General features: G+C 40.8%; 1 protein-coding gene across 5 annotated transcripts in view; it reads right to left on the reverse strand.

The window, feature by feature from the left end:
- EHMT1 (euchromatic histone lysine methyltransferase 1) overlaps positions 1–27,418 on the reverse strand; it is a 159,601-nt gene that overhangs the window by 86,386 nt on the left and 45,797 nt on the right. For 4 of the 5 annotated variants that reach the window (XM_067542174.1, XM_067542177.1, XM_067542175.1 and 1 more), the window contains exon 2: positions 5,490–5,577. In XM_067542174.1, the coding sequence (XP_067398275.1) occupies positions 5,490–5,577 (88 nt within the window). Of the gene's footprint in view, positions 1–5,489; positions 5,578–23,139; positions 23,238–27,418 lie in introns of those variants that run through there. The other variant, XM_067542176.1, reaches the window with a different exon arrangement.

Genomic DNA, 27,418 nt, shown 5'->3' on the forward strand with positions numbered 1-27,418 from the left:
AAAAACAACTAGGGGATATGAGCCCTCATGCTTCAGGGCATAAGCCAACCACTATCACTGGGGTTAGCAAAACTCTTCTTGGAAGTGAATGCACAGTTTTCAGTTATGGGGGTTTTAATACATTCCCCTGAACCATAAGGCTTTTACTGGAGATAGGACACCAGGAAACTGCTGGCCTGTCTCCCCACCCCAGGAAGGACTAACACCACACCCAATTTTCTTTCAGGCCCTTGCTGTAGAGCACAATTAATTCAAACACAAAAAACACACCCAGTAACACCAAAACAAAGCGATTTCCCTGACCTAAGCTGCCTAGAGGGGCACAGAGCTCTATCCCCATGTCTCTCACCCTGCCCCAGGGCCAGCCACAGACACCAACCTCCAGACTCTGCTTTTTATAGGCAACATGGGACCCCTTCCGTGCTGGGTCTGATAACTGAACTGGCATCAGGCTCCTTTGGCCCTTAAAGGGGAGAGCACCCTGTTAAAACACACAGCTGCTAGGCCATTTCCTACGTCACCTTCGAACAGTAAGCAAAGTGCAATAGCCTGCTCCCTTGTGTGTATTAAAAGGGTTTGATTTAAAATGAAAAGAAATGTTAAGTGTACATACATATTTTTAGGTACGACCCTATGAATCATTTTTAATAAAAGTGTATCTATTTTTAAAATAGCATAACCAAAGCTTTGCAGTGCACCTGTATAGATAATCAAGATACAAGAGCCATTTCCTCAAGATCAGATTGCCGTGCTGAATTAACTTTTAACAGGAGGTCGTTCAAGGGTTTGTGGGTCTTACGGTTTGTTGGTAAGAAACAGAACTCTTTCTTTGTGAGAAAAAACAAAAGGAAATAGTAAAGCAGAAAAAAGCTCAGTTGAAAGAAAAAGGAAATTGAAAGGGGAATGCTAGGTGAATAAGCACTAGCTGATATTAAACTGTGGATCAAGATTTTGTATTAGAATTAAGAGGAAAACTCCACCCATTTTGTTAAAGCCAGAAATCAGAAAGTTTTGACGCCGGAGAGACTCTTTTCTTCTTGGTGCAACAGAACTGAAAACGTCAGGCCAGACGTTGGTGCAAGCTGACGCAAGCCACTGCAGTTTCCACTGACTTCAACGGAGCCACACAATAGTCATTCAGATGTAAGAGAAGATTCATTAGTCCTTTACACACTGAGACGAACTAGATATGCCCAACCTTAATACAACACAAGAGCAACATTTTTTCCATCCACCCCTTTCCGCCCCAAGGGAAGGGCTGACCTGAACTTTTACCCCAGTAGAACTGAACTTGATCCTTTCATAATGAATGGTGGAATCTCACTGCTAGTCACCAGTTTGCTGTTCTCTTGTAGCTTTTTTCTCTCTCTATTGGGTGGCCTTAGATAGAAGGGAGCTTTTATTCTATAGATGAAGTTAATACAGGGTTTTGCTTTGCCTGGGACTAGCTCCCAGATCACTGATAGATGTGTGAAGTTTAATTATTTCTCATTTTTGTGCTGCTAGGCTGAAGCCAGGAGACCCTCCCAAATTACTGAACTACAACAACACTGCATCTCTGCAGTGTCTTTCATTTGAAGAACTCAAAGCACTTCATGTATGACGCGTCACAAAATACCTGTGAGGCAGGGAGCTGTCTTGCCCCTCCTACAGATGGAGAAAACTGAGGCACAGAGAAGTTGCATGACTTGCAAAGGTACATGCAGTGAGTCAGTGGCACAGCTGGCACGACACGCACTAACACAAAGCAGGGTTGTTACAAATAATTGCCCAGACATGGATCTGAATTGATGTGGACCTCTGAAGCTCAGGACAAGCTTTTCCAAATTGTACATGTGTATAATCCATGCACTCATCCTTTAGCTCAAGCAGTAACTGCTCTAGGCTTCTAGTCCAAAGGTCCTTGGTTCAATCGCTGAAGAGAACCCAGCCAGGGGTCTCATTATACAGGGAACGGAATTCAGATGGGCTCCGGTTCTAACTAATAGGCAACAGTTCTCATCCAACACGAGACCAGTTGTCTCATGGTATTTCAGACCTGATCAGAAGAACCAGAAACTTCACATGGAATCTTATTCTTGAGCGATTTGTGCGCGGTTTTACAGACCCAAGAGATTCTGAGAGCTGAGAGAAGTTTCAAAGAAGTATCTAGACCTTGGGGTGTTTCACCAACCCTCCCAACAGGGGAAGGGACCCATCCATTGCTTCATCACATGCTGCCTCTAGAGAAACCATTTCACGCCAACTTGTCAGGCAGTAGTAATTATTTCATGTTTGGGCTGCGCTTGAAAATGTAAATCATTATATAAATGTTAAGTGTTATTGGTAATGGAACTGAAGAACATTAACTAATTAAACCCATGTGGCAGCCAATACTGGTTTATGAAGGTCAGGTAAGAACTCCATAAACAAGCCACACAGTCAAGTAATCATGCAAGTCATACTCTGGCATGTTAAAATAATACCAAAAACACAACAGGGATGGAAATGACATGTCTGGGCCTCAGTACTTGAAATATTCTGTCCCATCTCTCCACAAAAGAGCTGATAGACTGAAGGAGGGAGGATGGTTTGAAAGTCCAATACCTCGTGAAGCACTGAGACTGGAAATGAACATTTTATACCATTGTCCACCTGGGATTCTCCACTTTCCTATGACACATAGTATTTGCTTTTAGCCAAAATTAGTCAAGAAGTATCAAGACGTTAAAGTATCTCTCCCTTCTGATTAACATCTTGGTTTTTTAACCCATCAGAACCTAGAGGCTGCTGTTTGAGACCAGCTAGAGCTCGAAAGCAATGATTTGCATCATGTAAAAGCAACTTAATATCCCACATCCCAGGCCCCACGACCAGTTTCTCCTCTCCATTACATTAGTGCCAAGACTTAAGCACACCCAGAGCTGAGTTCAAAGAGATTACTAACATGCTTAATGATAAGCACGTGTGCGAGCGCTTGCAAGATTTGGTCATTAGTCTCTAACTTTAGCAGTTTGTAAGAAATGGGCTTCTAAAAAAAACAAACAGTGGCCATGGGACTCTGTTCTGGGAAGGGGGACTGGTGAAGGGCAAACGTACTAGTTATTTTTAAAAAGGAGAACAAAAAGGACCCGAAGAATTACAGGCGAAGTCATCCTAACTTTGATACCCAGAGAGATACTGGAACAAATTATTAAACAATCAATTTCAAAGGATAAGAAGGTTCCAAAGAATAGCCAGCAGGAATTTGTCAAGAACAAGTCATGCCAAACCAACCTAATTTCCTTCTTTGATAGGGTAACTGGCCCAGTGAATAAGGGGGAAAACAGCAGATGTGATGTATCTTGATTTTAGTAAGCTTTTTGACAGTCCAACATGACATTCTCATAAGCAAGCTAGGGAAATGGAGTCTAGATGAAATTACTATACAGTGGGTGCAAATCTGCTTGAAAGGCAGGACTCAGAGTAGATATGAAAGGTTTACTGTCAAATTGGGATACTGCAGCAAAGTGGGATCCCGCAGGGGTCAGTCCTGTGTCTGATACTATTCAATATTTTCATAAATGATTTGAATAATGGAGTGAAAAGTATGTTTATAAAATGTGAAGATAACACGAAGCTCACGGGATTGAAAACACTTTGGAAGGCAGGATCAGAATTCAAGACAACCTTGACAAATTAGAGAAAAGGTCTGAAATCAACAAGATTAAATTCAATAAGAGACATGTGCAAAGTACTAACATCTAGGAAGGAAAAATGAAATGCACTGCTATTCCCCAAAATTACTAAATGGGAAATAACTGGCTAGATAGTCATACTGTTGAAAAGGATGTGGATATTATAGTAGATCACAAATTGAATATGAGTCAACAATCTGATGCAGCTGCAAAAAAAGGCTAATGTCATTCTGGGGTGTATGAACAGAGGTGTCATATATAAGACATGGGAAGTCATTGTCCCACTGTACTCAGCACTGGTGAGCTCTCAGCCAGAGTACAATGTCCAGTTCCGGCACTGCACTTTAAGAAAGATGTGTACAAACTAGAAAAGGTCCAGAGGAAAGCAACAAAAATGATTAAAGATTTAGAAAACCTGACGTATGAGGAAAGGTTAAAGAAATTGGGCATGTTCTGGCTTCAGAAAAGAAAAGAAAAGAAAACTGAGAGGGAATCAGATAAGGTTTCAAATATGTTAAGGTCTGTTATAATGAGGATGGTGATTATTTGTTCTCCATATCCCCTGAAGGTAGGACAAGTAGTAATAGGCTTAAATCTGCACCAAGGAAAATGTAGGTTAGATATTAGGAGAACCTTTCTGACTATATGGGTAGTTAAATTCTGGAATAGATTTCTTAGGGAGATTGTGGAATCCCCATCATTGGAGGTTTTTAAGAACAGGATGGACAAATATCTGTTAAGGATGGTCTAGGTTTACTTCATTCTGTCTCAGTGCTGGAGGCTGTATATGATGACTCGAGGTCTTGCCCCGCCCTACATTTCGATCGTTCTGTAATTCTGTGATGGACTGAAGAGAAAGGAAAAGCAAGATGGTACTCAGGTTGGTATGAATTTTAATGTCTGCTATCTCTTGTTCAGCAAAGACTAGAAATATTTTGGAGGGGCCAGTTCAGTGCTTTTCTAAACCGCAGTCCTGGATTAGAAATTAGAACAAAATTATGCCCATCCCTGCAGAAGCAATGACTTCAATAACAACTCCATGAAAGGCAAGACCAAACAAACAACAAGAGATATAGGTTTTTAAATGGAGATCTTTATTAAATCTTCAGACTATGTGTGCATGCGTGCAAACACACACACACACACACACACACACACAAAGAATCTGGTTGCAAATACTTCATGTGATGAAAAGCACGATGCTGCATCATTTGAAGTAAAAGCAAAAGGGTAAAAATGCACAAGCTAGGACACGCCCCATAATGACAGGCCACGTCCCACTCATTCCCCAGTGCCACCATTGCTTCCCAAAGCAACCAGCAAGCTCACAGGAAAGGAGAAAACAAACTTCAATAGATTTAAAAAAAAATCAAAATGGATAATGACACAATCAGCAACCAACTCCATAGGGCAAGAGCCATTCATTGTCCTCCTGAGTGAAAATAGCTCAATACCAGAGAATCCAGCAAGTTGCTTTACTATTTGTTAATAATATGAACATTAGAGAAATAAGTCAGATTTTAGTTCAAACTAGTTATGGATCAGGAGGTCAAAGTAACCCAGTCTCCTTTCAGTTTCAGAAGCACAACAGAAGCAGAAGTGAGAAGCATAATTCTTGTGATGGGTAGGGACAGAGAGACTGAGACCCAAATTTGCATCCCTTGGAGTGTGATCCTGCGTCTGTAAAAGCCCATAGAGAGTTTAATGGGAGCAGGAGTAGGGCCCTTAATAGACATATCTTTACTGTCACTTATCTATTGGTTCATTTTAAACCATGCCGTGTGCAGTGTCCCCACTAATGAGATGTGGTCCTAGATCAAAGCATGCACTTACCTTCCTCTTTACTGTTGGTGATATCTTTCAGCAGCTCAGTCTTCATGCAGACGTCTTTCCTAGTCTCTGCCTTACTCTGCACTGCTCGCTGGGGTGCGGGAGGAAGGACAGAAATAATTAGTGTTTAGCCCAACATTCATGCACTATGCACTTTAACAAGACACAATGGTGGAAATATCCTGTTTACATCCCCATGTCAGGGCAGAGAAGTCATGGGCAAACTGCAGAGTGCAAACTAACAACTCCAGGACACTGCCAGCAAGGTACTGGTCAAAGATCAACAATTCAAAGGTTTTCTAGGCCAGCACTGCTTCTCATTCAAGCCTGGATTTTTCTTGTACAGTTGAGATCTACTCACATGGGGAAAAGATGTGGACCAAGATTTGTCACTAGTGATTTTGGGTGTCTAACTTGACACATCCTAAAGGAACCTGATTTAAGGTGTCCAGGTGGGCATCCCAAAAATGAGTCAGACTCACTTTTGAAAATATTGGCCCTGGTGCCAAGAGCTTAGCCAAGCACAGACATAGGCATTTTCCCCAGGTTGAACAAACACAATTTGCAAGAGTTAAACCTTCAGTCTAGGAAAGCAACAGTAAACACACAATTTAAGTTTATTAAGTTTAATGGTGTCCATTTCTCACCCTAACATAACTTCTACAGTTTTTGCCTTTTTTAAATGAACACCTGCTATGTTATTCAGCCACTGAGACATTTAGCATCATGCTGCTATATGGGCTTGATAGTTATGTTGCTTATCTTATAAATGCCTGACCAGAAAGAAAAGTGCAGCAGTAACAGAAAGGAAAAGGGGATTTTTTTAAAAAACACATAGGAGGAAGGGCCTTTTGACACAGTTCTCCGGCTAAAGCGACAAGCTAGTTTAAAGAATAAACATGGCAACTGCCTGGCGAAGCTGCATCTGGTTAGCAAACAGAATTGTCTGTCCTGAGAGTCGGGCAAGGGTGAAGGGTTCATTGCATGCTGCCTGCATTGAAGAGGAAGAATAAGCCCAGGTCAAGCCAAATGTTCTAGGCCTACACCGAGAGCAGATGGTGCCTGCAGCCATGCAAATCAAAAGGTTGAAAGCACATTGGGTGATAAGGAAAACACCAGCCCATCTCCCATAAAACAAACACCGGAGGAGATAAGATAGAAACACACGTACAAAATAGTGCGCTCTCCATTGTCATCGAAGTCTGAACCTTCCAAAGCTAGCAACACAACTGGTCGTGGTGTTACTATTACCAGCCACCGTGCGACTTTTGTTTCCATCTGAACTCAGCAGCACTGCTAAATTCCTCTAGGTGTTAACAGCAGAGAGACCCTCCCTTTATGTATTGCAGAAGCTCACCTGGCCCATTCAGTAACCATCCTGTAGGGCCTGTGCTAATGTCACTGGCTACAGGCTGTTCAGGGAAAAAAGCAGGGAGACACTAAGGCCACAGCACAGAAGATTAACAAACATGCTGGCATCATCTGAAAACCAATGGCTAACTAAGCTAATTAGAAGAGAAAGTGTTTAACCACAAGGAACTCCACTTGCTGAAGTTTCCAGGAAGGGCTCACTTTTTATCTAGAAAAATGTATCAGCTACGCCTCAAGGGCCCAAGTCCCGCATGGGGAGTTGAGTGCACTCTGCATCTTGCAGGATCGTTCTCAAATGAGTAATACGTGTCCTGTCCTGCCCTGCCCTCTCTCTCCACATATACACACTCCTCCATAAATGTAAAGACACTCCAGACTGGCGCATGTCCAGGAGATCCCATTTGAGAGGAAACTCAGATATTAGACATGCGATTTTCAGACTTTAAAAAAAAGGTTAAGGAGTATTTAAAAAAAAAAAAAAAAAAGAAAAGAGCGGTGTAAATTCTAGTTTAGCCATATGATCCAACTGCCTGAACAAGACAAGCTTTGCCCATTGGGGGACCCATATTTTCCACAGCGCAATGATCATCAAGACAGCCTGAAGTTTGAAGGCCAGTCAACTTTATTTTTGTTAAGCCAAGAGTTAAAACATTATTCTTGGGGCACACATGTATATTTAGGTCCTGATTCTCCTCTCCCTTGCTCTGGTGTCAATCAGGAGTAAGCCAATCATATTACACAAGTATAAGACTAGCGCAAACGTGAGCAGAATCAGTCCCCACGCTATCTACACAACCACACAGACCCAGGGGTTCTTGCTCATGAAGAATGAATAGTCTTGCCCTTACTACAGCAACTGGAATAAAATAAAGAGACAGATTATCTCCAACAGTAACCAGTCTGTTTTCAGAGGTTTGTGTTATACAAATAAAGCCCTTTTAAGTTCCCACCTTTAAAATGATTCCAACTAAAAGCCTCAGGATTTCAGATAAGCCCGTTTTGTTCAACTGATTTACATTCTCCTTCCTTCAAAATTTGACACCTCTTCCCACTCCAGCCCACCCCCAAAAATCACGCATACTCCCCCTTTCATCCCTTCCAAGGGATATGGTATTGCCACTCAACAGAGGCCTACAGAAAAGCCAAGGCTAGAACTCTGAAGACGGAACTGACCGCAGCAACCTGCTCTCAGCTACTGTAATTAACAAGAGTGCCTTGCTGCTCAGAATGCCTGCAAACAAAACCAGCCTTCTAAGAGAATTCCCATCACCACAAAAAAGACTTAGCAGCACATCTCTTTCCCAGCTCATAGCCAATACACCTGTGCCACGCCAAAGGGTGTTACTCTAGATTGCTTTTGACAGGCTCACAAGACCCATATTTCAGAACCACAGTCAAATGGCCCCTCATTAGCTGCATCAGTACCACCACTTTCATTTCTTTGTTAAAAACCAAAACGAACTGCCAACATCAACCTCTAACGCACCACAATGCCTCTTAGCTTTGTAGGGAAGAGGAGACCATTGCAAGTTGTGAAGCATGCTAATCAAAAGGAGGCTACATCACACAATTGCTGCAAAGCGTTCGAAGTCTGCCTCCCATAAAACCTGGGGAGGAGGCAGCTTTCCCCTTCTTGGTCTATCAAAAGTCCGTTGCATCAACTTTATGACAAACATTTTTCAGCCTGAAGACAGTATTCACACAAACAGAGCCCTGCAGAGTCCATACAACCAGCCCCCCACACACACTCTCCTCCAAAATCAGCAGGATTCTAGCTGCTCATCCATTTCCATCCAGCACACAATTCCACCCAAACTTGTTAGCAGCAACTTTGTTGTAAGTGTCAATACCTCCATTTTTTTTTTCCCCTTAAATTCAAAGCAAACTTCCCTTTTTGCTCACACTCCACCATGCCCCAATCTGTCGGCTCCTGATTGGCAGAGAAATCTTATACCCACCCTCCTAGCAGAGAAATGTCTGCTTTAACAGCAGTCCCAACAAAAGCCAACTGCCAAGCACAGTCTGCTTCAGAATAAAAGTCTCATACTCTTTTCCCCACCCCTCCTTTCCTGCAGCCGTCTGTCTCCATTCCACTGCCTACAACAGAGTGATTATTAATCTTCAATCACTGGAGAGCCTCCACAAAGACTTCGTGCCATACCATTATTTTTTTTTTTTAATTTCAAGGGAAATAAAAATTATTGCATCTTAAAAGAGAGACTAATTAGGTCTTTAAAAACCATGAGAATCCAAGAAGTGATGATAGGCTGGATTATTTTTTCCCCTTCCACTTCTGCGTACAAGAAATCAGGCTCTCTTTGCTGCTTTAAAACTAAGAAGGCAATGGAAGAGGGTTTAGTGAATCCAAGCGAAGGGTCTGCAGCATTTTCAAACACAGAACTAGAAACTAAACGGGTGCCTTTAAAAGGGGAAGAAAAAAAAAAAAGAGAGAGCTGAAAAACAGAAAGAAACCTTCTCAGCCTTCTCTTTGGGAATTTCATTAGCCATCCAGGTTCACTCCATAGCAAGTTGGTTCCATTAAGGTTTACATACAAAAGAAAACACATGCATATCAAAACTTCGAAAACAGTGTAGCTTTCCTCCTGCAACTAGCCCCCAGGAGACCAGAGTTACATCATGAACCAGAGCTCTCTAAAGGCGGACAAGAAAAGGGATCACAGTTTCACATGCTAAGGTGTAAACCTTCACCAGGTTTCTCTTTTTGTCCTAAAATTAACCGTCCAGTACACTTAGACTTAGAAGAAACATTATCCTAATTTAGATACTAAGCTAGAACAGGTCAACGCGAAGAAGAGTGGGGGTGGGAAATAATTCGAAGTAGACGAACCCTTCTCCACTCAAACTAGGCAGAGCACACATAAAATTATGTTCTTTAACATTCAGGACACTATCTGCATCAACACATCTGTTTGCAGACTAGGAAAGAATGACATAGGAATGATCTTGAACGGCCTATAAAGCCTACAACGAGAAGGTTCAAAACCTCCATGGAAATGTAGCCCCTCTTTCCATGACACTGCTACTGTTCCCCCCTCCCCCCCTTACAACATCAGGTCTCCCAACAGATCAAATTCTACACCTAGGCAAACCTCCAGCAAGCACTTCAACAAAGCAGAATTTCACCTACTGTGCAAGGCGGCAGCGAGGTATGCAATATGTACTGTAGCAAGAAAGAGAGGTAAAGCCCTTAACAAATGATGCAACTGCAGCAGCAGCAGATTCTCATTCACCATTCTCTGCTCCCCTCCACCCCCTCTTTTCTTTCTAAAATCAACTTTCTAATAATATCCTTGGGCTTAAGAAGAAGATAATCATTTAGCAGCTAATTATTTAGGAAATAAGGATTAAGAAAACAACTGTAAACACAAAAGGAAGGATTTGGTTGGCATGTGAAGAGTGTTAATTTCAGGAGTCTGTACTGAGCACCTCCCGCTATCCAGTTGCTAGGGCTAGGATAAGGCTTGCTGGTGTCACACTGACCATTTCTTAATAGAACAAGCAGAATAATCTCATTCAGTAAGGGGAAGAAAAGCAACCAACAATGTACCTGGCCTACAGAGCAGTCACCATTCTCAAAGCCTCTTTTAAGGTTGAGGCCACTTCCTTACAAGCTGCTCGCAATGATGTGAGCTGTGGCTAATAAACCTTATTCAAAACAAACACTGCTGTCCTTCTGAAGTTGGTCTTCAAGTCAAATTAGTCTTATGATTCTTTTGTTTTACACCAAGCAATTTACACCACGAGGACAGGTTCATCACACAGACTTTCCCTTCCCTCCTAAAAAGATAAACATTTTTACTGTCAATCAATGAGATTCTCCTAGTCTAGCTATAAAAATCATCTCCCAGCAGTGAGGTGGGGGAGGAGGGGTTGGAACAAGAGGAAAAGTCTCTGCATGCAAAAGCCAGAAACAGCCAAAACACATGCATGAAACGCAACAGGATTTGTGTCAAACTGACTTTTTACAACACAACTCACTCGTGACAATGGTCTTTGGGCTTTATGCAAACAGGGTTTTTGCAGGGCCCCCCACTCAGGCCTGCTCAACATGCAGTTTTTGTACTGATGTAACTATGGCAGTTGGGAGGAGGGGCATTTTTTAAAACCAAAATAGTTCTCTGAGCACAATCCCTAATGTGGATGCAGTCATGCCAGCGTACCGTGATAAGGCACCTTTTACAATTTACTTCCCTTTCTGTCCAGGAATAAGCTATACTGTTAGAAGCACTTTACAGCAGCATCCACACGAGGCGGTTCTACCACTTTGTCTATATATTGGGATAGTTAAGCCAGTACAATTTGTGCATATGGACAAGCCCTAAAATCAGTGCAGACAAAGACATCCCCTCCTTCCACAGGCTGAGGTTGACAGAAGAACTGGAGCATTATTCACAGCTTCTGTTTTCTTCTCCCTACCTTTGGAAAAAAACTTAAAAAACGGAGAGTCAGATTCTGCCTGGCAACCCATCATTATCTTTAGCAAAAGCTAAACTTGCCCACTGGCTAAAACATCCATTTTAGAAACTTCAGGCCCCCCCAGAAGACTAACATGAATAAAATGTCATATGAACGGGTATCCGAAGCAGAGCCCAACGTGAAAGCCCAACATGTGAAACACACATCTTTTAGAAGATGAAGACGGGTGTGCATCCCTCATCAAAATTACGCAGCCACCTCTTCAAGCCACAAGGCCCACCCCCTGCCAGACTGTCATATCCAGCAGAAGTTTGCTCTCCCTTCCCCTCCAGGAGGAAGTCACAGCAAGGATTCACTTCGCATTTCCAACTTCAGAAGCCACGATGGGGTGGAAGCAAGAAAAAGACACACAAAATAAATTCTCTCCCCCAGTGATATGATTTCTTGGAGCGGAGAGGCCCTCATTCAGGATCACAGCCTCTTCAAACAAAACTTTGTGTTATCTGTAAGTTGTCTAGATGACAGACCAGGTAGCACTACACTGACTCCTGCAAACTGAGAAAGAGAGAGAAAGAGAGAAAGGAGAAAGAGACACAAAAAAAGAGATAGCCATCTAGGGCCTGTCCCTCTAATAACTACAGAAAAACCTCACCAAGACTTTATTCTTCTTGAAAATGATAAAGCGAGACAGCACTGGTCAGTATGCGAAATCCTAAAGGTAGATCCTCAGAATCTATCAGCTATGGCCTACAGGCTTAGTCCCAGAAGTATTCTTTCTGCTCTGTCATTAGGATGGAGCCTGGTCTTTTCCTTCAATCCCAAGAACTGTACTGAATTAGATCATCTTTCTCTGATCACCTCCCCCTACAGGCTGTTCCTGAGCATGCTCAGCTCGGCCTTGCTCTGCCATTTCATAACTGCATTGTTTACAGACACACAGTGACCTGCCATTTTTTGACAGTAAAATAGAAGCAACTATTTGCTTCTACTAGCAACAGCTAATTCACAGCCCTGTTCAGACCCAGTCTCTTGTTACAACCAGGATGCCGTCAAATTCATGTCTTGCAATAAAAATCCAATCTGGGGAGGAGAATTATAAACATTGGAAATTGCAAATTCTAAGGCTGTGGGGTTTGTTTTTGTTTTAGATCAAAATCCACCTGCTGTAACAATTCAATCTAGTGGGAAAGAGTTAACCCTTTCGAGGTGGGGGGGAGAGAGATATCTAAGGGCTTCAAAAGAAAATGCCAGCCATGATTTTAGCTTCCTCAAATCATAACTACACCTCAATGTCACCCAGAAATCTAATGTTCAGCCCACTGTGCCATCCTCTGACAAGCCTTCCCCTGAAAAAGAAAGGTTGGGAAGATGGTATTTCCCTTGAATAAATAAGTTGGCTTCAGCCCAGCAAATACAGTTTTTCCCTTTAAATGCAAACCAGAATATTTTCACAGGCACACAGGAAAACGAAGGAGGAGGGGGAAAAGTTCCTTATTTAACACCAAGAGTTCCATGAAAAGTCTTGCAATGTTATCAGAGCTGCTCTGTGTTCCAGTCCTCTCTCTCTCCTTTTATGCCTAACTTTACAAATGAAAGCAGCTTCAAGTTCTGAAGAAGAGCAAATGCCAGAAGAGCCGTAGGTTTTCTCATCCTTGGAACAAGGGCAATTTGTTAAATGCTTCCTTTGCATGAGGCATTCGACTGCTCAGACACACCGTATGGCAGTGATTCAGGGAATGTTTGCATATTAGACTTCTTTTACACCTCCCCCCCCGCCATCTCCCACCTCTGTTTCCACCTTTATGATGGAATTTGAAGGAAAAATTAATCGCCTTGGATGAGAGGCGGGTGAAGGAGCTGTCTAAACAGCTGTTATTCTGGCTCCTAGAGCATTCAAAAACTATCCTGCTATCAACTTGGGTTTTTTACACATTCCTTTTAGCTTATACAGTGTGTGCTCACTCTTGCTGCTTTACTGACTACTGTATGTTCTGACATGCGTTACTATATACTAAGTGTACCTTCCCATTCCTCCTCACCCGCCCACACCCCAACACCACCTCAACAAAGCCATCAGAGGTAAATCAGGCTGTCTAGCACACCACAAGAATTTCAAGCCTCTTTAAAATGTACAGGAATAGAAAAGACCTCTGAAAAATGATATTAAGAGCTGTAAATTTGAGATTGGCCTCCAAGATATTGCCAGTAGTTTGCACAGGAAGAACACAAGCTCCGTCAAAAAAAGGCTCTACAGCAGTTAGCATGCATTTTTAAGAGCTTCAAGTCTTTACTCTTTAATGGAAAAGCAAGGTTATTCTCTGATTCCTGGCTGACAGACATCTCCACACTAGTTTCTTGACCCTGGCAAATAACAGGAGAAGAGATGGAAGGGAAGAATTGTTTAAGACAAAGCAAACAATAAAAGGCATCTGAAGTCAGACCGTGTCCCCCTCTCACAAACCTGCTCGTCACAATGGCAGAGGGTCTTAAACACCTTGTTTATATGAATGAAATATTTCCCTTTCCATTGTACAAAGATGCATGCTATCTTTTTTCATTTGGAGATGGTACTGTGCAAGAGAGGTCACCCTGGCATAGAGACTCTTGCAGCAAATCAGTATAACTAGATAGGATTTCAAATGCTGAGAGAAGAGGAAAAAATGCAAAACCTGCAATACAACCAGCCTGGATGCTTATATTCCATGCGATACCCAGATACAAACAGCAGCTCTGCACCACAAGCCCAATCCTTTAAGCTGCTGAGCATCCCCAATTCAACAGAAGTTAAGAGGGCTGAGGCCAGAGGTAAGCTGGAAGTCTCATTTTGATCACCAAGGCCCCTAATGTGCAGAGATTCTGAGAACCCCCAACTCCAGCAATAGTCAGTAAGAGCACCTGCCTGCAGGTCACCTCTGAAAAATCAGGCATGTGAATGCTTATAGTAATATATCAGCTGAGTCCTAACTAACCATCAGCTACATTTCTGTCTCATCCCCAGAAAGCTACATAGATTTTTACAGATTACACTAGCAAAATTCTACTCACCCATTGGCCTGGGAAGAGTGAAAAATAATTTTGGGGGTAAGTCCAAAATCATTTTTCTCGCCAGAAATAACTAGGGCAAGGGCAGGCAAATAGAGAGTGTGCCTGGACTAGTACATTTTCATGATGTTTTTGGAGGGCTGGTTTAGGCCAGGTGTACTATAACTACATAAAGTAGCATCATGATCAGTTTCATATGACGGGAAAAAAAAGAATATCCAAACACACAAGCTATTAACTCTAACACGCTGAAAATTGACCCAGAATTTTAAAACAGAACAGAAGATTACAAGATGAGCATTTCAGCATCACCTTTTGAAAGCATTTGCAAGGTTTCAGGCTGCACTGCTAGACTGCCTAAAATGCTTAAGAATATTCCATCATGCTGATATCATCATAGCCATGATATCATAGGAGCACTCCTAGCACCTGTTAGTCAACATTATCTCAGCATTTCTATCACAGGCCTACTTGCAACCAAAACACATTCTATCTGGACTGCAACTGATCACACTCTTTCAGGCAGGGAATTTGCTTATTACTATCTTCGAAAAACAAACCTTGCTGGTCTCTTCCCCAATCACTTTTAATACACGTGCTCTCAATATGCATTCACAAGAGGAAAAATTACATCCTTCAGAATGTTTTCAAAATATTGCATAAACAGCAAGCATTTGGAGCAGGGTGTTACAGACTGTCCTGTCATTTCCCTTACATTTGCAGGACAGATTTTCTTTATGATTGTATTTTCACTTTTTCCTCGTAGTTACAATCTGCGCGCGCACGTGTGTGTGTGCGCGCGTGTGAAGTAGCATTAAGTAGATTTTACAAGCCTCAATTGTGCATACCAAATGAGCTTGGTAATATCACCCACAATTCTGGAAAACTCTGCAACAATCAAGGGACAACACTGAAGGTCAAGGATGGAGTCTATCCCCTTACATTGAATGTCCTCATTTTTATCCATGGTAAACTAGACCACCGGACTCTTTACACACAATGTAAACGAAAAGGGAACATGGCAGAACTAGGCATGAGGATTTTAGCCAACGTTTTCAATCATGTGCCAGAACGAGCCTTTTGCCATAAATTAAAATGAAATATCAAAGGTTCAATCCTTCCCTGATCTGGACTGCAGGCTATTGAAAAAGAATTCTTTCCCCCACAGTAAAATACAATCTTCATCTTCCCACTACCCAACAACAAAACTGTAGGCTTGCTTGACATAAGCAAAGACTGTCAAAATGTTTCTAGCAAACAGGTGAAAAGTGGCTGCAGGCCATCCCCTTTGTCTTTGAAAGATCAGCCTTTGAATGGTTTAAAGACTCCAGAGTTTTCTCATCTCACTTGTATGAAATGGGGGGGGAGGTTCAACGTAGAACCTCGCATTCAAAAGAGACACCCCATGCTAAAAAAGCCCCAAAGAACTCCCCAACAAATTAGATAAGTGAAAGACTCACTGAATTTGTAGAATCTGAGTGCTAGCTTCCTTTGACAGACATAACTTAAGACTCAGAATTGTGTACCACAGAGTCTGTTGAACAAAACATTCATCAGAAAAGTCAGAAAGTATGCAAAGCAAGCTCCTGTCTAGGTTAGTCTCTACATCTCCTCCTCTGAATGAAGCCCTCCACATCATCCTGCATGCTACATCAACATGCAATATATTCCTGCTCTGCTGTTCTTCCTTGCAAAGGGCAAAAAATAAATAAAAAAATCCAGCCATGATTATCTTAACTGTCTTCCTCCTCTCAAAGGTTTTTCCTTTACTACCTGACAACAGTCTGTCTGCGGCCACAATCTGAGGGAATCTGCTATTTATGTCACATGGAGCATGTACACTAGAAGTTACTGTACCTGCAGACATCTGTTGTCTTCTTTTGATGAAGACTCAAAGAGTTGCATATTCCAGATCCTCATGAACAGTGATTCAGTTTCTGCTCATGTGACAAAAAGCTCCCTCTACAGAGTGAGCATGCCCAGTGGAGACCATTTCACTGTTCACTCCAAGCTGCAGCCATTTCACAGAGAACCTTTACACTCCAGGGCTTCCATTGGAACAACTATTATCTCGGGCATCACAGGGATACTGCCTCTGTCCTGGTACAATACACAGTTAATAAAGATAATCTGTCAGCATTCTGACATAATGCCACGCCTAAGACTGATCACTAGCCTGAAAAAACCTTTTAAAACCATACAATGTGTTCTGTTTCAGTGGCCTTCAAGAGTAGCTCTTCCCTGCAAAAGGAGATGCTGCATATTAGCATTTAAAACTGAGGACTCTCACGTGCTAATTATAGTCTATGTAATAAACTGGGTACCCTCTGAAGGCTGGGCTAAATGCATATGGGTTAATCGGTAAGTTTGTAGTATCCAACTGAAAGTGAACTTGAGATTTGATATGCTGAGTTGAAGGACTGCAGTTTTTCACTTCAGGGATTCATAATACAATATGACCTCACATAACCAGCCTTAAAAACGTATCAAAACCATTTAAAAGAAAAGTCAATGAATGGATAACAAAGTGTTAGATGCTGTAGTTCTGAGCTGAGCCCATGTCAAACCATATGATACAACTAGCTCAGCTAACAAGATAAAAGAAGAAGTTTTAGCTTCAAAATCACAAGTGGTTTGTCTCTGTTCCATTTAACAATTAAGCACAAACTCTTGGCAACCCTCAGATCTGCTAAAGTTCCCAGTCAAACTGCCTGAGAAACTTGCAGGAACATCTGTAAGCAAAGATCAGTTGGACTGGATTCAAATGCAAGAAGTGACATTTATCATAAGGCAAAATAAGGGTTTTTCTGTGTTTAATATTTCTCTGGAGAACCTCCGACAGAGAAGGGAGGGATAGGGAAGGACAGAGGAGAACAGAGAAGGAAGGGAAATTCTTATATAGAATATAGCATTTCCTGTTTGTTCTTGAATATGGAAAATACAACTCTCCCATCAAGTAGAACTGAAGAAGTTTCCCATTTAAGACTCAAAATTAAAACAAACACTAGTTCAACTTATTGCATCACAACAGACTGAGATGAAGAGGAAAACCTAGCCTGTGGGGGTGGAGGGGACCTTAAAGATCCATAGTGAGACACTGAAATGTCCAATGATTTTATTTTCCTCAGACACTGCATGAGAATCAAGTGTAGTAAATTCTAGTCTTCACAATGAGCTATGTACCCATATCTGACAAGATCCCCCTTCTTTCCTCTATTGCTGTCCTTAACAATGCATGTGACAGTCATGATCTTTTATTGTCGCAAACCTGAAAACAAACAATCCCAATTTGCTGTAAACCAAGTATTTATTGAGCCCTTTCCCATATACATCTTTGAAAAGTTGTAATGGTTAAACAGCAGCAGGAATCTTCCATAGTGCTGCATCAACTAAAATGACATTCTTTTCCCCTCTCCAAGCACTACAGACAAGTTTCACTACCAAATGGTTAAAGTACACCAGGCTAAGCTGAGAGGTAAAATTGATAAAGAAAACTTGAGATGACAGATTAAAGCAAGGATATCATTTTCACCCACTGGGTTTTTGTCTGATTCAGCTTTAAGTTATAATACATATATAATGGGGAGGTGGGTTTCTGACCTTTCTATCAATCACTGGAAGTTGTAACGGTAACCTATTTAAGACCAAAAAAAAAAAAAAAAAACCTGACAATTCAGACTTGAATGTAACAAAAGATTACTGTAGTTCTAATCAAAGATGGTTTTACAATAGGTCTAGTGTTTCCTCTATACTTCTTTATGGCATTAACTTACAAATATAACAGTAAAAATGTGGGAAATTCATTACAAATGCAAAGTCAATGAGCTAACTTAGTCAAAACACATTTTCAGAGGAAGCTAAAAAAATTATACAAAAGCATGCTACAGTATTCATTCTTTCAATTGGCTCACTAATACAGTACTTCTTACTGCATCTCAACACTAGAAATATTTTCGCTGCTAAGGCTAAAAATACACTGAAAGAAGAAGCTAATGCAGATTCCAATTTGCTTTTCAAATCTCCCCTCCATTTTGAAAGCATCTCCTCCAAAGCACTAAACACTGATGATCCTCAAACAGCATAGTGGGACGCTTCAGCAATTACACTAAAAACTCAAGCAAAGCAATCAATTAGCATCTTACCAGGAACATTTCACAATGACACTGTGTAAAAGGATCAAGATTATTTGTGTGTTGGTTGGTGATGTCAAGTTCTTTACATTTAAGAAGTCAAAAAAGATCAAAATAGCTTGTAGGCAGCCCTTAAAACACTACACATACCATCAGCTGCATCACACTGGCATCGAAAGGCCAATATTCTAAAGTAACACTGTTGTGTGCATCATGTCTCAGGAGAGAAATTTTTCTTCCTTTGGAACTAACATTCAATGGAATGCTGCAAGTCACATTGAGATAATCAGTTACAATACCTACGAATGAAGCAGCTCTGGAGTTTAACTGTGTCCTGACAGTCCCCAACGCTATCATGTTATTGTTTGATGCCCAGGGCAAAGCTGAACTGTTGTTTTAAGGTGATTGGTATTTGATGGAAGCTATAGACTGTGCTTCTTGCTCTGTTTCTTTCTTGGTCCACATGAACAACGGTCCTGCTTTAGGCCACATGACCCAGCTCCCTCTACAGGTTCTTATGCCACAGTAAGCATGCTCAGATGGGAGACCATTTCCTTTCAGCCCTTCTCAGTGCTGTGGAAACTGCAGCCATTTCATGGAAGCCAGGCAGTGCACAGACACAACCTCTTTCTAAATAGATCCTGCAAGACATTAAGATGAGCCATCTCTCTCTCTCTCTCTCTCTCTCACACACACACACACACACACACACACAGATTGAAGCAGAAAACTACTGACATTTCAGACGAGTAGATGGTTGAACAATTTAACTATTCAGTGACTTTACACATGTAGAATCAAGTTGAATTGATCTTTCCTTTCCATCCACCTCTCAGGAAAAAAATCAAATCCTTCTCTAAAATGGATGTTAGTTGAATGAATTCGGACATAATTTAAACAAAACAGTCATTTGTACCAAGTAAGGTTTTTCCCTTCCCCCACCCCTTGAATTAACCCAAGTATACCCTAGCAATTTCACCATCAGACTCTCTGTGGACTGTCTTTGCCAGGGACAGCATATCACTTGCTTCTTTTTTTAAAATGTGTTCTACAGGGGACCATAAAACTACAGGAATCTTATTTTTAAACTCCTGGCTCCCTGGCCTCAGTTCCGTGATTCAGGGCTTGAATATCCTTTTAGGGGCTCACATTTTAAAGAGGAAGACAGCAGAACAACTACCTTCCTTCACAAAGGACACATGGTTCCGAAGGGGGTCTTTGCTTAATTACACCATTATATACATCATTTTCACAACAGAAATAAAAGCGGGAGAGAAGGAGAGGCTTTTTTTTCCTGTAAGAAGAGCAATATTTTGCCTCCCTCTCCAACTCATACTTTACTTCTACTCAGAAATGAAGTTGCTTTTCTGTCTTCTCTGAAGCTATCCTAATAGTACAACAAACAGGAGATCTTAAGAGACAGAGTAACTTTCACTAGAAATGACAGTGCTTCTCTTGGAACCCTCATTTACTTTTCCATGGTTAAAAAACTGCTCATCAGTTCCACTTCAAGCTCTTAAAACAGCTGCTTCCTTACTCAATGATTATTTAGGGGAGTGTATGTCCTAAACAGAAGGCCGGATCCCTCACCTCCCATTGATTCGAACAGGCGTAGAAGGTGTTGAATGCTTACTCAGCACCTCGCAGGAATTATAATTTAATAATATTCTGAGAGGTCTTTTAGTGAATTATGCACCTGTGATCATATTCCAGCCCACAATCTGAAACCTGGGTGTGTTCAAAGGTTTTAAAGCCAAAAACTCAACAAATTTGAAGCTATTTTTAGCTATTCTGAAGTGTAAAAATGCCTCATGACACCCTATGGAAGATGCTATGAAAACCTATGCTGTGGTGATGGCTGGTAAGATAAAAGCTCTTTGGAAGATGATTCTGTGTTTTAATAAGAATGTGCATTGAGTATGTCGTTAATAGAGCAACCCTAGAACTAAAAGGTTAAATTTATAATGGGCAGACAGGGTGTAACTTAAAACATACTGTATTTCTAACAGTCCAAATTTACAAACTCCTTCAGCTTTAACACACAGTAACTTGGCAGTCAACATTTCTATTTTGGAAATCCCAAACTTCCATTTTTTCCCCTTCAGTTAGCTTCTGCACGTAGGAAGCTCGTACTGTACAAATAAAGCTTTGCGAGGGTACTGAACGATGTATCATTCATACGTCACCTTCAAGAACAGAGATCAAACTTATTCCTTTAACCACAGTAACCTTTTGCTCAGCAAAGAGAAGTATTCTTTTTTTCCTTGGGAGGAGAGAGGCGGTAGGGATCAGAGACATTTCAGTGGATGCAGAAAGCAAAGTCATACTAGTCATGATCATAGTCTTGTGTCAGTAAAGCAAGCAGTAAAGATGGCTGCTTCCATTCTCTCTCACTTTTGCTACAGCTCCATTGAATTGCTGATGATCATTTTAGAGACAATTCTGCTTCTAAATTTCACATGTTCTGTATTTCCCTCTCCTAACCTCCCACCTAATTTTGTAGCTTTAGGGACAGAAAGGAGCATGAAAATCAAATATTTGGGTTTTGGGGGGAGTCATCTGTTCATGTTGCTTTTATTCAGTCCCCAAAATCATCAAACTCTGGTTGCAGTATCACAGGTGATGGCTCTATAACTGATTCAGTTGACATTCTGAATTTATGTGAGGGAAAGCTGGAGGAAATGAACTCTTAAAAGCAAAGATCCTGTCTTCATGCAAATATGACTAGTAATAAGGTGAGAACAATACAGAAAGCATGATGTGTACACTGAATTGTCTCTAAAGAGATTGCTTTTCAGCCAGCGATTGCCATGAGGTGGCAGTGAGCCTTTGAGACTATCTTACCTTTCACACACACAGTAGGAAAATGTCACATGAGACTTCATGTCTGAAATGATTATCAAGTCAAATTTCCTCCTCAAAGAGACTTGATCATACATGAAATTTCAGCCACAATTTTTCCAACACCAGCGACTGGGGAGCAGGGGAGGGAACCAATGAGATCAATTATAAAAAGCTATAAATACATTTCACATCTGGGCCAATGAAAATGAAAGCTTAGCTTTTAAACTGCACAGTCACATACACAGTTGTTTTTTTTTACTCATACATTTCTCCACTATTAGCCAGCCATCACCTATTACTAATGAGAAATGCTATACATCCCCACAGGTAGTGTAGATGTCCGAGACTCAGGACAGACCTTCTGAAAGGCACTTCCAAACGGACACCAATAATGAGACTGGTTACTACAAAGTTGCTAAACCAAACAAGTTATTTAATGATTGCGGCGTGCCTTCCTTATGTTTTGACAACTCTCAGCAAAGGCAATGGGAGCATTGGATGTGCAAGAAATGCAGGTTTGGGCAATAAATATACAAATTAATTTAGGTAATAAACTGACATCACTCAACAGATTGATCTAACCATGTAAGGCAGTCATCTGGGACTGAGCAATAAAATCAAAACTTGCAGGTTTCACTCTTAAACATTCACACACTAAAGTATGTTGGGAACAACAACCAGAGTTGTCCTAAAGAGTCAAACTACCTTACTGGATGTAGTCTAAAGATGGACTTATCAGAGAGACTTCAGTTCAGGAGAAAAGCTAAATACACTAATTTTATAATTCCAAAGATACATTCTTCATACTGTTCTAAATATGACACCCTCTTTTGTAACTTCAGGCTGCTCTGAATTTGGACAGCCAATACAGTGTTCCCCATAGAGTATATACAGTATCTTAGCACTGACTAGATGTTTCTATAATCATCAAATTTCCCCCCTTCTCTACACTAAGTAAGATTGTCATCACCCCTCCCTAGGACAAACACTGACAGCCAATGTAAATGTTTTATTATTAAACCATGTTGCTTGCTAGTACACAGACTGAAGTCAATCACCTCCTCATACAGTACAAATCAACTGGTAATTAGAAATCCCATGGAAAAAGCTGGCAACTGCACACCCGGTGCAAAAACCCAACCCAGCACAGGTAATGTTCTTTCCTCCAAACTTCCTTGCCAACACTAAATCCAGTTGACTCCAGGCTGACAACTGGCTGAGATGGTGCTTTATGCTAAGGAGAAAAATATATATAATTTCCCTACTTCTTGCAAAATTAGAAAGACAACTGATTTTGCAGGGTTTATTTTGTTTATAATCATTGGAATGCAAAATAAAAAAGGGAGTTAGTTTTACATTCCTTTGCACTCCCATAACCCCAAACAGCTTTGGATTTAAATTGAAATGTAGATCTGTTCCTTTTCCGTGTTAAAGATAATAATAATTAACAACCGAGTTACCACAACCCTGCACTGAGTGTGATCACATGTTCTCCAACATGAAGGCACAATCAGACAATTCCAAAGCCTTCGCTGCCAGCCCTGTCTCCAAATGGCCTGCCTGTTGTTGCTTTATGTCATAACCCTAACTTTAGACAGGTTCTTTCTTTATATAGTTTGCAAGTCAGTAAAGGTCATTATTTTAAAATCCTCCACACTGATCAGCAGGAAGCAGTTTGAAGCCATCTCATCTGAGTGGTTAACTATGCTGTTTTTGAATCAATTCCAACACTTTCCTCAAGAACCACTTCATCTGGTCTATTTACTCCCAAGTCAGAATCCCTACAGAAGCCCCATGGCACGTGAATTAAATTTCCAGAATTCCCCTACCTCTGTGGTTCTGTCTGAAGAGAGCTGCTGTTTCCTTCCAGATCCTGACTTCAGGCCTATAACTCCTTCAGCCACAAATCCATCTCACTCTATGGGTGCAGCTTCAACCCTGGAGCATGCTCAGTAAAGGCATCTTCAGCCATTTCAGAGCTTTAATGAAATGTAAGCATAAGGAAGTGTCATTAGCAAAAAAGGTGCAGGATTCTTCATGATCCAGCCAACCTCACTGTTTCCATCCACTGTGTCATCAAGGTTAATCTTTCTATATGTGGAACACAGGCTGCATTTTCAGTTGTCAAGAGTTATTTTAGAACAAAAGCAAGGAGAACATCTTGTCTCTGGCAAGCGTTATGAAAAAAGTAGCATTTAACAGTGACATTGAAACTAGTATATTTTCACCTTAGGCCTTTCACAAATTAGAACATTTTCATCAAAAGTCATTAAAATATGCATTTACAGCAGGCTTAAACTGATGCTTTTAGTACACTATGCAAATAGTGCTTTTCATCTTAACACTAAATCTTCATTAATTTATTCTGTATTACCTGGAAAATTATTCCAAAGGAAAGTTACAAAGCATAATGGGAAAAGAAAATTGCAATGCACATCAAATTACTTGTTACAAAACCAAACAAACAAGGATGTTTGTTGTTGTCCAGTCAACCCTCAATTCATTTTTCAAAATAAGAAAACTGGTTCAGCAAAATACAGAGAGAGTATTTTTTCCCCTCCAAACTGCTTTACAAATTACAAAGCACTCAAAGTCACTGAATTCTGACGTCCATCAGGCATTTTCTACTGGCACAGGAGAGACTATACACGCATCTTGTGAACTACTCTCCTTGTGAAAACTGATTTATGAGCTTCCTCCTGCAAACCTTTACTCCTTACTGACATGAGTAGTACCATTAGTTCAACCGAACTGCTTACATAAGCAAAGACTAGTTGTCTGAGTAACGATTTGCAGGAATGGGCACAAAAGTAGCCATTACGCCCAACAGTTTTATTTTACACCCTACTCTGCATCTTGGGTCTTAATCAAAAAACCTCTGGACGCTCAAATCAGTTAACTGTCCATGCACACTGCTATTTGACACTGGTTTCCTATGCATCTCATGACTAGCACTTCTTTAGTTCAATGGTTCTCAACCAGGGGTACATGTACCTCTGGGAGTACGCAGAGGTCTTCCAGGGGGGTATGTCAACTCATCTAGATATTTGCCTAGTTTTACAACAGGCTATATAAAAAGCACTAGCAAAGTCAGTACAAACTAAAATTTCATACAGACAATGACTTGTTTATACTGCTCTGTCTACTATACACTGAAATGTAAGTACAATATTTATATTCCAATTGATTTATTTTATAATTATATGAGAAAAATGAGAAAGTAAGCAATTCTTCAGAAATAGTGTGCTGTGACATTTGTATTTTTAGGTCTGATTTTGTAAGCAAGTAATTTTTAAGTGAGGTAAAACTTAGGATACACAAACCAAATCAGACACCTGAAAGAGATACAAGCATCTGGAAAGGTTGAGAGGCACTGCTTTAGTTCACGTACAGCGTCTCCTTCAGTGCAAATGTTTTGGGTCTTCGAAGAACAACCTGACATTCACAATACAGCATTTCACAGAAACCGTGGAATAGCTTAGCTAGTAGTTGGGATAGGAAAGTGCATCTTTTTCTAACTAAATTTCCAAGGAGGCAGTTAGAACCACCCAAATGGTAGAAAAGGGGATTAAAAAATATATTTAATGCAATAAACCAAGTTCAATATACTGTTTTCATCTATCTACAGCATACTCAAGTGCCAGGTGGACATTTCTCACATGTAGCTTGCACTTGGTATTCAATGAACTCACTTTTATTTATATATCACTCGCAAAGCAGTGACATTCACTTTCGATACTCATCCTTTCAAGCAGAGCACTGGTGAGATGCATTTCACCAGAGTACTTTTTGGAGCATAATACATTTAGTAAAGTAACATGATAAATTTACAATGTAAAAATTGTGTGTTTGTGTCCACTCAAACCTTTAGTTCTCCCATCCTCAAACTGAAGTAGCCATTTGGCCCCATGACACTGTCTCTGTGGGAATGTTTAGTAAGTTCATCATTTTCAATGCAGGATAGTGGTCTCCTTATACCACATTAGACCAATCTAATGTATTATATAGGTTTTCATTAAGTGAAAATTGGTAAAGTCTGTTGACAAATTCCATCCCCTTCCTCCTCTCTTTCCCTTTAAATTGAAGGTAGGTTAAAAATAATATTCAGACCCTATAATCCTAAGGCATGTCTGCTGAATGTGTTTGCAACTAGTGCAGCTCAAGCATGTCAGGTTTGTTTCCTTGGAAACAAAGACCAATTTGTAAGCATTGCTTTTTTCTTTTTTTAATATAACGAAGATGTACCTGCAACTCTTGTTGATAAAAAGGAATTAAAGCTGCTTTATATACCATCAAAGTTCTTACAGAACGATCAATAGATTCAAATAGTGCAGCAAGCCAACTGTTCATCAAGGGGACAGACAGGCTTGCCACGCTATAAAAACCCCTTTTCACTAGCTATCTGCCCAAAGCATGTGCTTTGTTTCCTTGGGAAGAGGTGGGGAAAGAAAGGAAATCAAGATTCAATTGCTTATCCTAGACTAGGTACTCTGTTTCCAGTAGATGAGCAGACTAAGTGGAAAACCCTTAACACAGTTCCACAAGGTATGTTAGCACAGTTCAAAATACACCTGCCATCAACACAGACTGAAGAGCAGCAATTGTCCTGAAACAGTAACCTTTCACAGCTTTGTTTTGTTGGTTTTGCTTTAAAAATTTCAGGCCAAAGGCATGCGTTAGGGCGTATGTGCAAATGCAGCCTTTCTACACAATCATAACTCTTCTCCTAGGGTTGTTCACACCAAAAGGTCCTCGGACTGAAGGCTATAAATCCTCTGGTGATGACACATAACCTCTTTGTGTGGACAAGAAAGAGGAGGAAGGGCAATGAGGGAGAAACAGTAAGTATTAGCGCTGAGTGATCCAGAGCCTGATTTGCAGAGATGCTGAGCACCTGTGGTTCCCATTGACTTAATCTGCAGTTGCTGGGACTTAGTACCTCTGAAAATCAGGACTCAGGAAGTCAAATGGACATAAATAAAAGAGCAAATAAAATGATGGCTCCTTATACATATTCTTCTGAAGACAGACTCAGCACAGTTCATATTAAAACAAGCTGGGACTCAAGGATAATTTGCAATCTCTGCTTGAGTTGATATGGACCTGATTCTCCTCTCCTTTACACACGTGTAAATCATAAAAGTAACAGCAATGAAGTCAGTGGAGATACACCAGTGTAAGCGGCTGAGAGGAACAAACTGGTCCCAGCAGCACACCTCATATTGTTATTCTGAATGCAACCCACACTGTGCTGGGCCCTTTCCAAATACAGAATGAGATGCCCAGGAAACCATACAAGCTAGAGAGAAGGGAAAGCGGACGCAACATACAAACCTCTGTCCAATTTAAATTGTCTTTTAATGGTAAAAGTCAAGTGTTTACCTTTCCTTGGTTTATAAAACAAGTAAACCACCTTCAAGTTCTCATTATTGATGACTTATGTGTTATACTGACACTTATTGTTTATGTAGATTATAGATCCCCAGAGTATGACCACATCACCACTATCCAGTAAAACTACATTTTTTTCTTGTAAACGGCCAGCAAGGCATTGAGACTTCCGTGGCATCAAGCACCTAATTTTTAGAACTACTCTGTCCAAAGCTTCAACAAGGTTCACCTGCAATCAGGATGCCTGGAACTTTTAAAAAGCAGACCTTCAGCTCTTCCACATCCGAAGGATTTAGAAGAGGCCTTCCGCTTGAAAATGCCAATTTACTGATGGAGTGACCTTGTGACCCACTGGAACACGCTCACAGTGGAACCCAGCCAGTAGCCTGAAGGGTAAAACTTGAAATTAAAAAACCTGCATATGTCAAGGGAAACTGCCAGAGGAGGAGGGGAGGATTTTCCCTAGCATAGAGACCTATCTTAAAAGCAAATCTATTGTCAGTGCATTGACTTTTCAATTGACAGTGAATGGCATTTAACCGGTTTAATGCAATTTTCCAATCATAGTCCAGTCTGAAATACTGTAATCTAAAAGGCAAATTCCCCAGACAACCACCCACAAATATGCATCTTCACCTCCAGCACTTTATTCTTATACTACTAGATTTATCCAAAACAATGTAGATGTTTTTAGAGGCTTTGACAATTTCCCTGCCA

This window comes from Emydura macquarii, unplaced genomic scaffold (genome assembly GCF_026122565.2).
Source record: "Emydura macquarii macquarii isolate MOO-44397 ecotype Brisbane River unplaced genomic scaffold, CSIRO-AGI_Emac_v2 contig_691, whole genome shotgun sequence".
NCBI lineage: Eukaryota > Metazoa > Chordata > Testudines > Chelidae > Emydura > Emydura macquarii.